The sequence below is a fragment of the Helicoverpa armigera genome, chromosome 1 (genome assembly GCF_030705265.1).
Source record: "Helicoverpa armigera isolate CAAS_96S chromosome 1, ASM3070526v1, whole genome shotgun sequence".
In the NCBI taxonomy this organism is placed as follows: Eukaryota; Metazoa; Arthropoda; class Insecta; order Lepidoptera; family Noctuidae; genus Helicoverpa; species Helicoverpa armigera.
This window is the reverse complement of record NC_087120.1, coordinates 6,196,582-6,212,160: the sequence shown is the minus strand read 5'-3', so window position 1 is coordinate 6,212,160 and position 15,579 is coordinate 6,196,582. Positions and strand designations below refer to the sequence as shown.

At 40.7% G+C, this 15,579-nt stretch overlaps 2 protein-coding genes across 2 annotated transcripts; one reads left to right on the top strand and one right to left on the bottom strand.

Moving 5' to 3' along the window:
• Window positions 1–4,827: 4,827 nt before the first annotated feature.
• On the top strand, window positions 4,828–9,511 carry LOC110377812 (uncharacterized). Its single transcript, XM_021336834.3, has 3 exons — window positions 4,828–4,984; window positions 6,136–6,188; window positions 7,093–9,511. Exons 1-3 carry the CDS (start codon window positions 4,853–4,855, stop codon window positions 9,185–9,187), a joined length of 2,280 nt encoding a protein of 759 aa, XP_021192509.3. The 5' UTR covers window positions 4,828–4,852; the 3' UTR covers window positions 9,188–9,511.
• A 1,468-nt stretch (window positions 9,512–10,979) lies between these two features.
• LOC110377826 (uncharacterized) lies at window positions 10,980–13,763 on the bottom strand. Its single transcript, XM_021336852.3, has 3 exons — window positions 13,617–13,763; window positions 13,081–13,139; window positions 10,980–12,684 (listed from the first exon to the last, which is right to left on the bottom strand). The coding sequence occupies exons 1-3, from the start codon at window positions 13,632–13,634 to the stop codon at window positions 11,133–11,135; spliced, it is 1,629 nt and encodes a 542-aa protein (XP_021192527.3). The 5' UTR covers window positions 13,635–13,763; the 3' UTR covers window positions 10,980–11,132.
• Window positions 13,764–15,579: the final 1,816 nt, after the last annotated feature.

Here is a 15,579-nt window from a genome sequence, read left to right as displayed (position 1 = left end):
TCTTATTTGAAACTTGACTAAACAAATGGTATCCACTTCAAAAATTATCTCTTACCATCTACCATGACACGCTTAGCTTTATATTGTTTTTTTTTTAATTTACAAAATATCGTTGGAATAATCACAGTGTACGCCTTACCAATGTGCAAGTGCAGTAACGCAATGCAGTGGACCGTACGAGCAAGTGCAAGGCTCCCCACGGTCACGGAGAGCTGCCATACTTAATACCGGAGCCACGTAATACGTACTTACAATTATCTTCGTATTTAACGTAAACAAGGAATTTATTCATTCGCTCGTTTTTCTAAAGGAAACACAAGTGTTCTATATTGTGTAATGTAAGCTTACAAGTGTAAGTTAAAGGTTTGCTGATCGTGGAGTCTGATTGGTTACGTAGCAGTCGTGTTTAAATGCAGGCTGAAATGTTTTTCAAAGCAACTTTAAAAATTTAAACGTCAGATAGGATAAACTCCTCCTTTTTTGGGAAGTCGGTTAAAATAAATCAGAGGTATGTCTTGACGACAGCAAAGAGTATCCACTACTGATATGGCCTAATGGATTTTGTCCTCTTGTGATCCGAACTTGACTGGTTAAAAACATGTACGAGTTTCAATTTTTTTAGACAACTTAGTACAAAGCATGATTAAAGTTTTGGTGTTGTCCAATCCATAGGCACCCATTTCTATATCACCATTGTGCCTGTTGTTGCTTGTAGGTTCATTTCCTTTGATCCTTTCAAGTAAAAAAAAATCTAAATATAAATAGAGATAATACTGTTTTAACTAGCCACTTCCTCCAACCTCTGCCGTTAACTGAACCGAGAACAAAAGAGTTCAACTACAGTGCTCACTTAACCGAGGGGTTACTTTAACCGAACTTAACTACCGTATCCAAATCTTAAATGGACTTGTTACGGAACAAATCGGTGCTAATAAATTATTTTTATCGACTCTAATCTTTTCTTTCGTACAAATAGTGCGCATGATTTTAATACCGAAATAAAAAATAAAATAACATGATGAAAAAACGATATTATAAGCGATATTATGTTATTATAAGCGAGGACTTTTAATTGGCTCTCTATCGACTATGACTTCCTTTTTTATTTTGTTTTTGTTTAGCTGTAAGTTCTCCATAGTGTACTAAATAAATAAATAAATAAAAATAAATAAAAAAACATATTCTATAGTAATATAATAATAATAAATTCTTTATTTCAGACCAGAGATCCATACAAGTGTTAGTAATTGCTTATCCTAATGTTAGTAGAAAAACAGTAATTATAATATATCAATTTATTGACATGGCATATTGAATTATCATAATATATTCTTAATCAGGTTTTTCTTTTATTTTAATTAAGACAAAGAAAGGTAGGCCTTTGTTACACTTTACGTTCCTTAGATTGTCATATAATTTGGAAAAGAAAACAAGTTCAAATTCCTTGTTATGTACTTAAGCCTTGTAGGTAGAGTAATTAACCAAATGAGTTGCTCTGATCATCGATCAGGCTTTCGTAGCATCGTTCATCAATCGTTCCTGTGAGGCTCAAAATTTATCACCGGTAAATAAGTGTATCTATATTGAGTAAATGTTGCGTATTGTATGTATGTATGTACATCTACTATTTGAAAGAGGTAGAATTTGTTTGTAAACTTGTAAAAAACGTAATGTATCTTTGAAAATAGTGACCAAATGACACTTTTGTAAAGCTACACTATCTATGATTGAAGTTATAAGTTATTGTTAAGTATGTAAAGAACTCAGGTACCGCCGCAGGCAAAAGCTAGCTAGCACTATTAATTAATCAAAATGTTAGTGTACCTAAGCGTAGAAATTTCCTCGAAAAACAAACGATTTGTTATTGTTACGCTAGGAGTATTAAAATGCGGATGCAGATGCGAATCGCGTGCAAACTGCACATGCAATCCGTTCCGAAGTCTCTTTATATTAGATCATGTTCTTAATTCCTAATGCATTCTGAATTAATTCATTGCCTATACGCGAGTGGTGAATGAAAAACTTGCTGTTTATGAATAGTGGTGCTAACGTGTTGAGTGGTGTGTCTTTATTGACGGCCATTGGCTTCGTGGGTAATGCCCCGGTAAATACTTAGTAATATTGGTATAGATTGATTGTATAAGATCGTAATGTCCCTCCCTACTAATATTATAACGCGAAAGCAAGTTTGCTTTGTCGAGCTTTTATGCCAAAACTGATTTAAATGTTTAGTAAGTATACATATTGGCAAAGCCTGCGAAAGGACATGGGCTACTGGGCTATGGCTTTTACCTAGTTAAGGGAAGTGCGGGGAACTAGCCGTTGTATATGAGGTAAAAAAGCTAATCATGACATTTGTAATTGTAGTGCCTACGGTGACCAAACATAAACTATTAAATGCTTTTTGTCACCCGTTACTTACCTTAATAGTGTGGTTATCTCGACAGGCACCAATGACTAAACGCGTCGTAGAATATACCTTATCTGAACTAACGGTCAGCGGACCACTAAGTGTTGAAATGGTATTCCATTTCCGTTGTTATGCATATGGAACTCAAAATATAGGTAATAAATAAACATAAAACATATTACAGTATAAACCGTAATTATGTTGTAAAAGACTGTTTCCTGGAAACATAATACATAGTAATATTTTACTTGAACAAATGCAAACTGACTTAACATAATGAACTGTTGTGTGTGTAGTTCAATATTATAAATTCCACGTTGAAAAATATGCGGATATAAAAGTAATAAAATATTCACGGAAGATAATGCAATATCTAATATTCTACGAAGCAGATGCAGCTTAGTGCTCTTCACATGAAATTGCTTTCTGATATAAAGCGCTTAGTGCTTGCAACGCAAAGGATTTCTTAGAATACCAACAAGCATGTAGTAACTTTATCATCCTTAGTAGATAATCAGATTCCTCATGTTCGGTATCCGTGATATATTGGGAAGAGGTTTGATTCATCTATGATTAAATTAATTTTAAGTAGGTATGTACTTTCCACGTCTTCATTCCAGCTAAAACACAGGCGGTGAAGGGGGGCGTTTCGAGGGCTGTCTTTTGTTTTTTTGACGTTCGAAAATTGCTGATTTATATCTCAGCCTAATTTGAATAAATGTTTTTGAGTTTGAGTTTGTAATGTTATGGCATTGTGATTGTGGGTGAGGCCGTTCAGCAGTGCACGGCAATTGGTTGGTATGATGATGATGATGAATGGCATTGTAAACCTTTAACAAATGAAATCCTTATTTCCGTTTATCAAAACTCCATTAATAATACGTCTTCAATAAATAAGTCTAAATAATACGTAAGTAGTGTAAGTTTTGATTTATACTATCGGATAATATTAGTTGATTCGAATCAAATGTTACGGCTCATTTGTGAGTCATACGCAGCATATATTTCGATACCTGATCATTATTATTGCAAATTGATTTACCGTCATTTCAGGCATACTACACTTATGTGATTTATAGACACATAATTATCGTAGAATTTATTTACGAACAATGTTGTTCACGGCGCGGCGGTCGCATTTTCCTAATAAGTTTGTTTTTTGGTTGAAGTGCGTAAATATGACATTGTTAAGACATGTTGAAGACACGTGTATTTTTATTGAAAACTGTTTCCTGCGGTTTTCTGCTTCGTCGTCACAACCTATAAACTGCGTTTGACTGCTTCCTCCAAGCTCCCCAAGCTGGGAGGATTTGCTCACACTCAAAGCGCCGGACATGCGTGTTGGTTAGCGCAGTGTGGGGTTTTTTAGCTTTTGAGATGCTGCTGCCCATCTACTCTAGCAAGGCATCATGCGTTATCAAGGACACTAAATACTGCGCCTGGTTATCACAGTTATATCGCTTTTGTGGGTCGCTGGAGTCTCTTCCGTTTTTCAGTAGAGTAATATTTCAGAAAATTTTAAGGCTGAAAAACTTTCGTGTAATTAGCTTCACAATTGTAGGTGTGATTATAGTTCATGTAAGCGTTTCGTATTACAAACGTAAGCACCTGTATCACGCAGTGTTATATAACCATATACCTCATTGGAATAAACTACCTAGCTTGCTGAAGACCAGAGAAGCTCTTCATAGTAAGCAGTCAGTACCTAATTAGCATGAAGAAAATATGTTCATCACTTAAGTAATAAAATGTTCATAAGCTGTTACCATGTCCATCTATTGATGTGATCGCCTTTACCTACTTGAGGGCGCACAAATGTGCTATGCCACAGAATTTTATATCTACTTAGATGCATTTGTGTAGCCTCTGTTGGTGATCCAAAGCCGAATAAATAAATACATTTTCAATTATGCCACTATTTCATCTAGTTTAATGAGTTATCTATACCTAGATCATGCATATTAAAGCAGCCTACTGCCATCGACTGTTGGACGTAGGTAGACTTTACTCCAAAGGTTAGCTTATGACTATTTTACTTGCGTGCTTAAATCCCACCAGTAAGACCAGACAACTGACTCTAGTAATGAACGTCAAGTTTAGTGACCAGCTCAGTATCTCTCATAAGGATCAAAGTAAAAAAATCCTTCTGAGCAAGTGAAGCAAGGCGACGAGGAAGGTAAAAGCACCTGGATCAATTTAGCACGTCAAGCGGTGTTAACATAGCTAATTATGAATAAAAATTATGTGTGTAATAGAAGCAAAATATGGATTAACAACATGATCATATCACGAGCCGTCAGCAATACTGGTGCGGCGACTGCAGTGTGTTGTGCAAAGTGCAGCGTATGTGCAGCGCGCTACGCACACATATGTCGTTCGGGATTCTTTCAGGCGTGAAAATGAATGTTATAAATAATCAGGCGCACCGCGAACAATTATCATATGAGCTTGAAGGCCAGTGCGGTTTCCACTTGTGCAGAATTTCTTAAAAAAAAAGAAAAAAATAAGAAAAACTTATATTGTTTTCGCGTACGTCCGTCGACAGAAGCAGCGGCAATGAATTGGTTGAAATTGGTCGGTATCTCGTGAACGTTATTTAATGATGATGATATGTGATAGTGATAATGATATAGTGTGGACTGTGATCAATCAAGCTGTGATAGTGACCCTTCCGATCTGCGTATGTGAATGTGACCTAAAGGATGATGTTTTTCTTATGGCATCGGATGTAATTTGCCTTGCCTACTTTTCTTTAAAATATTTCTTTGGGAAGCCATATACTTATTAGGTACTTTAAATAGTGGACAACTTCAGAGGTAAAGAGTGAGTAAAGATTAATGACGTTAAAGAATTTACGAAGATCGGAATATTGAAAATAGTAGATCAAACAGAAAGCTTTTGAATTTCAAATTTAATTGAAGTGCAGCCTGAAATACATACTGTAAAAACCAATAACAAAAAGTTGCAACGGAGTTTTTAATTCATTTTGGTTGAAACGATTATTATTTGCATAACAAGTAAAGCGAAGATATTTTCTTAATGAAAATTAAAGTATTAAATAATTGCTTATATTATTTAATTTACGAATATCATTCATAAGGTGATATTATTTACATAATACCTAAGTAACTAAGACAAATTACATAATAGGTAAACAGATAATTACTTAAAAACAGTACATTTCATTTGAAGCTTATAATAACATACCCTATACCAAATAAAAACAAGAGCTTAGGAACTGTATAAGATATGAAGTATGATTTGAAATCAGTCTATCTCGACAAAAAAATGCCTTAAGAAAACATTATCTTGTCACATACTCATGATTAATTAGTACCAAAAAGACGTATCTTTGATATAAGGCGTTGGCGAAATAGATCTTTATTCATGCCGTGGCACTTACGGACTTTCAAGGAAATTCTTCACTAAGGAATTGCGGTAACCATTAAATGTTTCTGAGTGCGGGGATTAGACCTTAGTTCACCGACAACATAAAATGCAGTTTTCTTTTATAAATTTCCGTGGTCAATTTTCAAAGTGAACTGTTATACTGAAAAACGTATACCATTCCCTGCCCATGGGAGACTTCGAAGGTGTATATAGTTTCATTTTGGTTCTTGACCTCACTGATTCCTATTTCGCCAACGTCTGGTAGTCCACTGTATGCTACTTTAGTATTGATACTCCTAAAAACATAAGTTCAATGTACCGTTTGTCTGTTACAGTTCGCTCTTCTGGTAGCTGTAGCGTCCGTTCAGATCACGGCAGATGCGCCTAAGTGAGTATACACTAGTTCCTCTTATCTCATCTTACTTCGCACATTGTCCTTTAGACTTACACTCCTACACCTCTTCTTTTTGCAATACATTTTTGGGAATTCTTACAAACCTTCAGACCGATTTACATATTTTAAGTCTTCATCTACTCACTCGAAAATTTCATCATGTCGCCATCAGTTATATGCACTTGTATTACAGTTATATGTACAGTAGACCGCACATCAGTGGTAACTGTCATGCACCTTAACTCAATAGTAATAAGTTCGATTTTCCTATAAAACTGTTACCACTGATCTGAAGTTGACTGTACATCATTGGATTTTTGCTTGCGAGTTGTTGAATTTTCTTGAATGAACGAATATTTTTTGAATTTGAATGAAGTGTTGTAAACAATATTAATGTAATCGATTGCTTCAATGAATTCAATTAGTCCAATCAAGGGCACTAATTCGAAGCTAGCGAAAGTGTGACGCTGCGCGACTTCAACTGTAAACATTGTCAATGTCAGTGTGCGGCGATTGTGTTTAAATTATTATGTTTCACCGCTTAGCGATAATTGCTTGAACGCTGAACCAGCTCCAACCAGGCGCATAATAAGCGCCTGCCTATTAGAAAGTGCAAGTCGATCCTCCTCGGTGTCGTATGTTATACCTACGTTACGAAAAATAAATGACACTAGTCGAATTGTGAGTCGTATGTCGAGTGTGACGAGGTACGGATGAGCAGCGCATCGGCGACGTCGCGATGCCGTCGTCGACAGCGAAAGCCGCGATACCGAGTCACGCGTCATGCCATTGACACTGCACTAGACGGAACAACGAGCAGAAAAACTCCGCTCAACATGCATGCGATGCGATTACCTCACCACAGAATACCGGCACTGTTATTTTTTTCTTGTTGCAGGAAAAAGATCCGCATACATCTACCACAAAAGGTGAAACACATTCACCATCACAAGAAGATCTACATAACGAATCACCCAGCATCATCACAGTATGCACCGGCTTTCATGCCGAGCGCTGAAGGTGCGGTGGCAGTCCCGACCAACGTCGCGATGCCGGCCGTGGCGAACGTGTTGCCTCTCAACTCAGTGGAGCTGTACGACGAGTCGCCGACGCGCATGCCCGGGCTGCCGCCGGCGGCCTCCAAGCTGCTGCCTCTGTACCGCGCGCGCGGCTACTACGGACCCACGCCGCACGACTGGGACGACCAGGAGTACGACCTGGCGCCTCCCGCGGACCCCACGGACGGAACCTACATACCCACGGCCTTCTCAGCCCCATCAGCGGCTCCAACGGCACCACCTAACTATCCCCCAAAAAGAGTCAAAATCGTTAAGGTTAATGACACCCCGCGAAAGAAGCCCAGGAAGGTTAAGCCGAAACGAGTCGTAGTGCGAGGAAAACCAGGACAAGTAGAGGAAGAACATCCTGTGTCGACATTCCACGAACATTTTTATTCAGACCTGGATGGTTCGGGGACAATCAGAAAAATAAGAAAGCCGCAACGAGTCGAAAAAATAATCGACGGTGATACCGAACACATTCACACCTATAGTGAGGAGCACATTCATAAGCTTGTGTACGATACCGAAGGCAGCATGTCTGCGCTTGCTGCTTCGCATCCTCTGATTCCTCTTAAAAATTCTCTGTTAGCGATTCCCTCCGACACACTTACTGGTTTCACTGCTGTCGGATCCATGGGGACTCCCCCGCACATGGAGTACGCCGCCTATAATCCGCGAGAAGTTACTCACGATCACATATTCCACGACCACGGAGAGCTCCCCTCCGATGTGGAAATAACGAAGGACCATTTGTCATACCCACCCAGGAACTATAACAGTCAGGGATTACGCATTGGATTGGGTGGTGGAAAGGCTCCAAAAAACAAGCACTCACAAAAATATTACAAGGGTCAAAATAAGCCTCATTTAACAGATATTACATATTACGAAAATATATACACCCCCTACCCTAAGCTTCGTAATGCACAGAAGCCAACGATACCAACACCCTTTGAACCTGCGTCTGAGCAGAGTTTTGAAGATTATAGGCCTATTCCCCATTTCAAAGTAAAAGACAAAGGAAACATCAAGACTCGCAACGTAGTTCCAGCACTATATTTTGGCAATGGAAAACAAGTGTCTGACTACCGATCCCAGCAAGCCAGTGTCCAGGCGCCATACTCCGTGTCGTCCACCGTCGTGCACGAATACAAACCGAAACATTTCCCTGGACATACAGTTGAAACGGTAGGCTTGTCTAAATTTAATAAAAATGTATACAACTATCCGAGTAGCTATGACTTCGATTCGCTTCACACTTCGACATCTAACTTGTACGTCCCTGAAAGTCCAACTCTTAATTTTAACGTCAAAAAGGGCAAAAAGAAATCTATATCCACGCAGAATATAAGCTTTGGTGGATTAGACCATCAAACAACAGTAGATCACTTAGAAGATTCCGGTGTTTCAGCGACGTCACATATCGGGGCCACCTCAGCCCTAGACAGCTACGGTTATGATCAGCCGAAGCCTGCGGAGTCTTCGCAGTCAGTGCAGTCAACAGCCTTCACTATCAGAGAAACATCTCCGGTGCACCCGTATTACTCGGCCATGGCATCGAAGGCTTTACATGGAGATCAATACTCGCAAGCCGAGGCATCTAACGACAACTACCAGTACGCCGAGGCGCCAACTCCGTCGACCACTCCGTATGTCGCCACGGTCGCGACCACTACCGCCCCGCCGGAGGAATACTACGACATACACAGCGATGAGCCTGCCTCTACTGAGCCTACCACCTACGAGACGAGGCCCAGAAACGCACCGAAGGACAAAAACTCGGATGTACTAAATCAACACACAGAGCATAGACCCAGGTACAAAATATTAGCGTTGCAACCGACTGATTCACACGAGTCGGAAAATTATTACACACACAATGCAGAAGCGAAAAGTGCCACGGGGAAGCTCAAATATGGTGACAAAATTTGAACAGTAATGAACTAATTTAGTGCTAATTAGTGTTGTAAGTATGTGATCTTTGGGTCTGAGTGCACTGAATGCCGTGAGTGATGTGAGTTTCAGTCTCTTACTATGTGAATATTTCTGTTATTTATACACCTTGTAACTAATCTATCTTTGGTTATAAGCTATTAATAGAGAGCGAAGGATGATGGTATTCATGCATTTTATACGAATCTATAGGCGAAGTTAAATATAAAATAATGTTAATAATAGTGAATTTTATTTCTCAAGGGACGAAAATGATTACAGATACAGTAATAATGTCCGTACAAACATCAGACAAGATATTAACGATTACTCACAACCAACTAAAGACTATGAAACTACTACAGGGGCCTGCCTACAAGTGGTTTTCGTGAGCACGCTAGCGATAGATTGCTACTTAAAATGAGCAGGCGTCATTGCAATAGAACGGTAAGTTTCTTTAGATTAAACCTTATAATGCATCGTTCTATATGTCTGTAACTAGAATATTAGACGACATAAAAAAGATAATAAGTACTAAACACAAAGCCATACATTCAAACTCGTAGTGACGGACGTCAAACAAATCACTTTCAATAATTAATGTCGATGTAATTACGCAACAACGTAAAGATATAATTATCGCACACACCGGTCATAAATCAGCACATCATACATTCTATTGCGAAACATGAAAATAAATAACCAGATCACTCGCCTATAAATTACGTAATTATCATTAATCGGGAAGCGTCGTTGTACATTATTCCGTCAATCCGTCGCATTGTCATAACGCACTTTCTAGGATATCGTTGTAGAAACGCACTATGCGAAGACGATGCAAATATTAATACGAACATCGTCTTTTCCTACTCGCATCACTTCCCTAGTCGTGTTTATACGTAGTTTAGTTGTAGCAAAAACAGCTAATGTCAATATAATCTGTGAGATAGTAAAAGCGTTGGAGCTTTTACAAGGAAGTGCGGCGGTACCGAGAGTGAAGGGCTGGGTCGACAGGGCTCCATTACGTAAGGAGACTGTTAATATCAGCACGTACCCAGATCACGGAGATTCAATCTGCAGTTATGTAGGCTCGTACGTAGTATTTCATAACGAGATAAAGTTCAATTGCATCTGAACTTTCATCTGAATTGATTTTATTGTCAAGAATTCAGTACCTAACTAGTTATTCGTCATACTATTCATGTGTGCGCCAGTATATTTCGTGTAGAAAAAAACAAATGACTTCAGACTTTATGTAACACTAATTTATTCATTCATTCATATCTCTGTGTAAATATGAATACTTAAATGTTCAGTTCCGTGTAGTGTTAAATTAATCTGAGCATATGAATGAGTGGCAAAGTTAAAGTAATAAGTTTATGTAATTATGTAGTGTCTGTTCACACGAGAGTGAAACTGCGATTGCGTGCGCATTCTTCCTGTTGTCTTGATATCAAGTCGTGAGGCGAGCCACTCAGTCTCATGCATCATTTCCTCTTTAGCTTACAGATGACGTAACGTTGCTTAACAACCGTTAGTCAGCGAGATGCAATTGTTTTCTGTAGGTCAATCAAAGAGGACATAGCTCGAAGCTTTTATGGTCAGTTACGGAGTTTGAGTGTCGCTTTAATAGTTTCCTAGATGATACAAACTCTATTTTATGATTCCTCGAATGATCTTAGATTGAGAAATGCTTTGAGTCGTTTATCGACATTTGAGCAGATTTTATGTTAAACAGATTTCATGTTTCTGTAGCTGAAGTGGAAATAGGGTCATAAAATCAAAATGCGGATTAGAAAATTAAATAACTTGTAATTAAACAATCAACAATAACTTATCCTACGACCTATTTACAATAACAAAACTTGTACTATATAGCACTGGATACAATATCCATCGGCGTCTGAGGACTATGACTTAGTTGGTTTATTAATACTACGGAGGTTTACTTCCGTTTGTGGTAGGGGCCGCCGCCGTGGCCGGCTCCTATGGCGTTCGTGTAACTATCACCTCCGAAACCCCCGCCTCCGTGGCCACCGTGGCCTCCCCCGATGTCTCCCAGGCTGAACCCTCCGTGGCCACCGCCTCCATGGTCACCTCCAGACCCGTGTCCTCCAAATCCAACACTGTAGCTATCTCCACCTCCAAATCCACCGCCTCCGTGACCTCCACCTCCGCCGAGGCTGTAACTGTCACCGCCGCCGTGGCCTCCACCGTGGCCGCCGCCACCTCCTCCGAAGGAGTCGAAGCTTACACTGGAGTAACTGTCATGGCCTCCACCGCCGCCGCCGCCTCCGTGGCCTCCGATGCTATAACTGTCGTGACCTCCTCCGCCGCCACCACCTCCGTGACCTCCGATACTGTAGCTGTCATGGCCACCTCCGCCGCCACCACCGCCGTGACCTCCTCCGATACTGTAGCTGTCATGACCACCGCCGCCGCCGAAGCTGCCGAAGCTTCCTAATCCGGAACTGCCGTGTCCGCCAGATGAATATCCTCCTCCGCCACCTCCACTGTAGCTATCGTGGCCGCCAGAGAAGCTGCTGCCGTGATCATCGTGGCCACCTCCATGTCCGCCTCCGAATCCTCCGAAACTGGCACTGAATCCGCCTCCGTGGCCGCCACCTGATCCTCCATGGCCACCGCCAAAACCACCGCCGAAACCACCGCCAAATCCGCCGCCAATGGAACCACCGTGATCATGTTCATCGTGGCCGCCACCACCTCCGTGGCCACCACCGAATCCACCGCCAAATCCGCCTCCGAATCCACCTCCAAAGCCGCCACCGTGATCGTGTTCGTCGTGGCCACCGCCGCCGCCGCCGCCTCCGTGACCGCCTCCATATCCACCTCCGAAACCACCTCCGAATCCTCCGCCGAGGCCGCCACCGTGGCCGTGGTCATCGTGGCCGCCGCCGTGGTCACCACCGAAGCTTCCTCCGTGGCCACCTCCGAAACCTCCACCTAAACCACCGCCGTGACCACCGCCGTGTCCACCTCCGAGATCATATCCTCCATGGCCACCGCCGATATCACCACCGCCGTGTCCACCGAAATCACCGCCGCCATGTCCTCCAAAGTCTCCGCCACCGTGACCTCCGAAGTCACCGCCTCCATGGCCGCCTAAGTCGAATCCTCCGTGACCTCCGCCAAAGTCATGTCCTCCGTGGCCACCACCGTGACCACCGCCGAATCCGCCACCGCCACCGCCGCCGCCGCCGTAGCCACCGCCGTGGCCGCCATGACCGCCGCCGCCGCCGCCGTGGCCTCCGCCGCCTTTCAAGTAATCGGCGAACCCTCCGTGTAGATGTTCGACAAAGGATCCGCCGTGACCTCCGCCGCCGCCTCCGCCGTACCCGCCCCCGTGCCCGCCGCCGCCGCCACCGCCGTAGCCGCCGCCGCCGCCGCCGCCGTGACCGTGCTCGTCATGGCTCTCATGTATCACCACCTCTTTAGAAGAGTGATGCTCTTCAGGTATATGCACCCGAATATGAACACTGCAACAAACAGATACATTCATCTTTACTTATTCGTGCACAAAACAGTTCAGCTAAATATTCGCATCATTACATGCTAGAACGCCGGCATAACAATAGATAACGTAAATGAGGAACAATAGATCGCAAAGCTTGCAGGTCAAACGTGATACAGTGAAATCCTAGTGCAAGGGTAGGTCTATCATTAAAACACAATAGCTCGGTTTTCACCATTTACCGCAATGAAGAAGCGTGAGAATCGTTATAGAAATCTCAACCAAATTGCTCCATCCACTATATTTTTTGCGGTTCCATCGACTTGTAGCGTAACTAATAGTTTTATCACTGATAGCAGCGCGAGGAAATTGTATAGGGATGGAGAAATCGTTACAGAAAAGGGAACATAATAATACTAACTGTTCATGTCCAAAAGTCGCCAGGCAGACGCCAACGCAAGTCAGTAGAAAGCAGCTCAGCTGAAATTATAACAGTAAATATTCATGTAGTTAACTCCCATTATAACATATTTAATGAGTGTACCCTGATCCCTAATTACTTTGCGGATATGCTAAACGTAAACATGAAAGTGGTCAGCGCAGTGTTGTTATAATAAACTCGTCAGATGCGGAGATAGTGCAGGCCCATAACAATTGCGTTACGTAAAACTGTACTCCATAATCAAAACTCTCTAATGAGACCTTATCCACATGGGCAACTGTAAGCACGTTTCTCCCTCATTACTATCCATGTTTTTTTTCTGACGTAAAGTTCTTTTGTTTGCTTTATTTGTTCACTAAATCAAATTATGATTAATTAGGAATCACTGCCGACCACGGTATCACTGAAATCTTGTAATTAACTTGACACTAGAACTGCGGTGTGGTTAGATGTCTATAGATCACAGGAACTGTGTAGTGGAACTGTGAGGAAGTGTGCGTCAGTGAGCTACTCACGGCTAATCGGGAAGCCATGGTGCGTGGGGAGTGAAGGTGCTGCTAGTCCGCCTCCTCGCTACTCCAGATGCCGACGGAACGAACGAAACTACTCTTATGAGCTGACTCGATCGTGTAAGCCTTTTATATTACAGTGAATGTACACAACCCCTACTCCATGCGTTTTATTTTATATTGATAAAATAACTTTGTAATTAAAAAATGTGTACATGTGAAGTATTTTGCAAAAATGTGCTTTCTGAATCTCTCCTAGGCACTTGTTTGGCTTTATCCGAATGTTGTTTTTTATTGGACTCGGTTCAGATCACACTATTGTTTTATTATGATTTGTTTGCATAGCGAATTTGCTATTAATTTTACGTACTTTGCTGCAGTTATCGCATAGTTTTTTAATTACTTACCCCTTTATTTAGAACTTTAAAAAAGGACTAGGTATTCTATGCCCTTTCAATAGAAGGGGTAAATAAAAGTTATGTGTTTCTAAGTTGTTATTGGTGTCATATCAAAATGCTGAGATTTCATGACTGGATCGTATCCGTTTTAATAAGGTTTCCTTAGCAAATTAACCAGTGAGTACCTGTAGATATAAGAACACTTCTCGATAAATTCCAATAACCAGGAATAAAGTTTAATACGATTGCATTGAACATATCACAAAGTCATTATTATGATATTAAGATAGTCCGACAATCCGGGTCCAGCTGGTTACGTAAACACACGTAACCATGAATGGAGTTCTCCCATAAACGCTTAGTCTTATACATAACAGAAAGTTACATATAAACGTATGTTGGTACATATAATTTGCACCTTCATAATGTGGACTACATGTCCATTATTTACGTTTTATAATCATTACGCTATAAATAGTAGCCATTGTTCCATAGAAGGAAAGGAGATTGCTAAGTGACAAGAAATAGGCCAAGAGACTAATACTCATGTTGATGTGTCGAAAAGAGTGAAGAAGACCAATCGAACGTTGATATAAGTTACTTCATCGAATCGGATTTATTAAAACTCTTTAACAGACAAGTATGTAGGTACTATACAAATAAAATAGAATTACGATGATTTAGTGTTGTTTCTGTCCTTCCTAGTTTAACTAGACACAATAAAGATAACAATAAACAAGATTTTTGTGTTTCATGTTATATAAAAATGACCTACAAGAATAGTCTAGTTGTCAGGCTTTTGAGCTGACTGCCATTTTATAGTTATTACATGTGACATGACAAAAGGCTCGAAATTATCTGGGATACGCGACCTCACACGAAGAATTGGACATTTCAGTGTTCAGCGAAATTATGAAAGTTGGTTAATTTAACTAAAAAGAGAATATAAGCCATAAGTTCTCATAGGTGGAGGTAATAAAAAGTTTTCCACACCTATCTTATAATTATAAAAATGATTCGCAAAATGTGTTGGTAAGCGCATAACACAACAACGCCTGGACCAATTTGGCTAATTCTTTTTTTGAAAAAATAGGGTAAAGTAGGGAAGTCAGTTGACGGGAGCGAAGCCGCGGGCAAAAGCTAGTTATTAATATTTATTAGTTTCAGTCATTCCGTACTTCTTAAGCACTATCTTGTAAGTCTGAAAACCGGTGGTGCAAACGTTATCTTCTTAACTAACTACTAATGTTAAATAGGTCTGTTGAAACGAAATCACAAATTCACACTAGGTAAGCATGGATTCAAATAAAATGTCTTATCGTGTAAAATCTGAGAACAATAGGAATACAGTCATTTGCATCTTGACAAAAATGCGTGACCAGCATAACATTGTGCAAGATGATTTAGGAGAAGTTTGTTAAGTTTTACCAAGGGGTATCGGGTTGCCCATGTAACTGGGTTTTTTCTCTTTATTTTAATTAGGGACTTTTATACAATATACATGCCAGCCCCATCAGACCTTATAAACTTGCTAACAACTTTTAAGCTAATAAATAAATAGACTTACTATG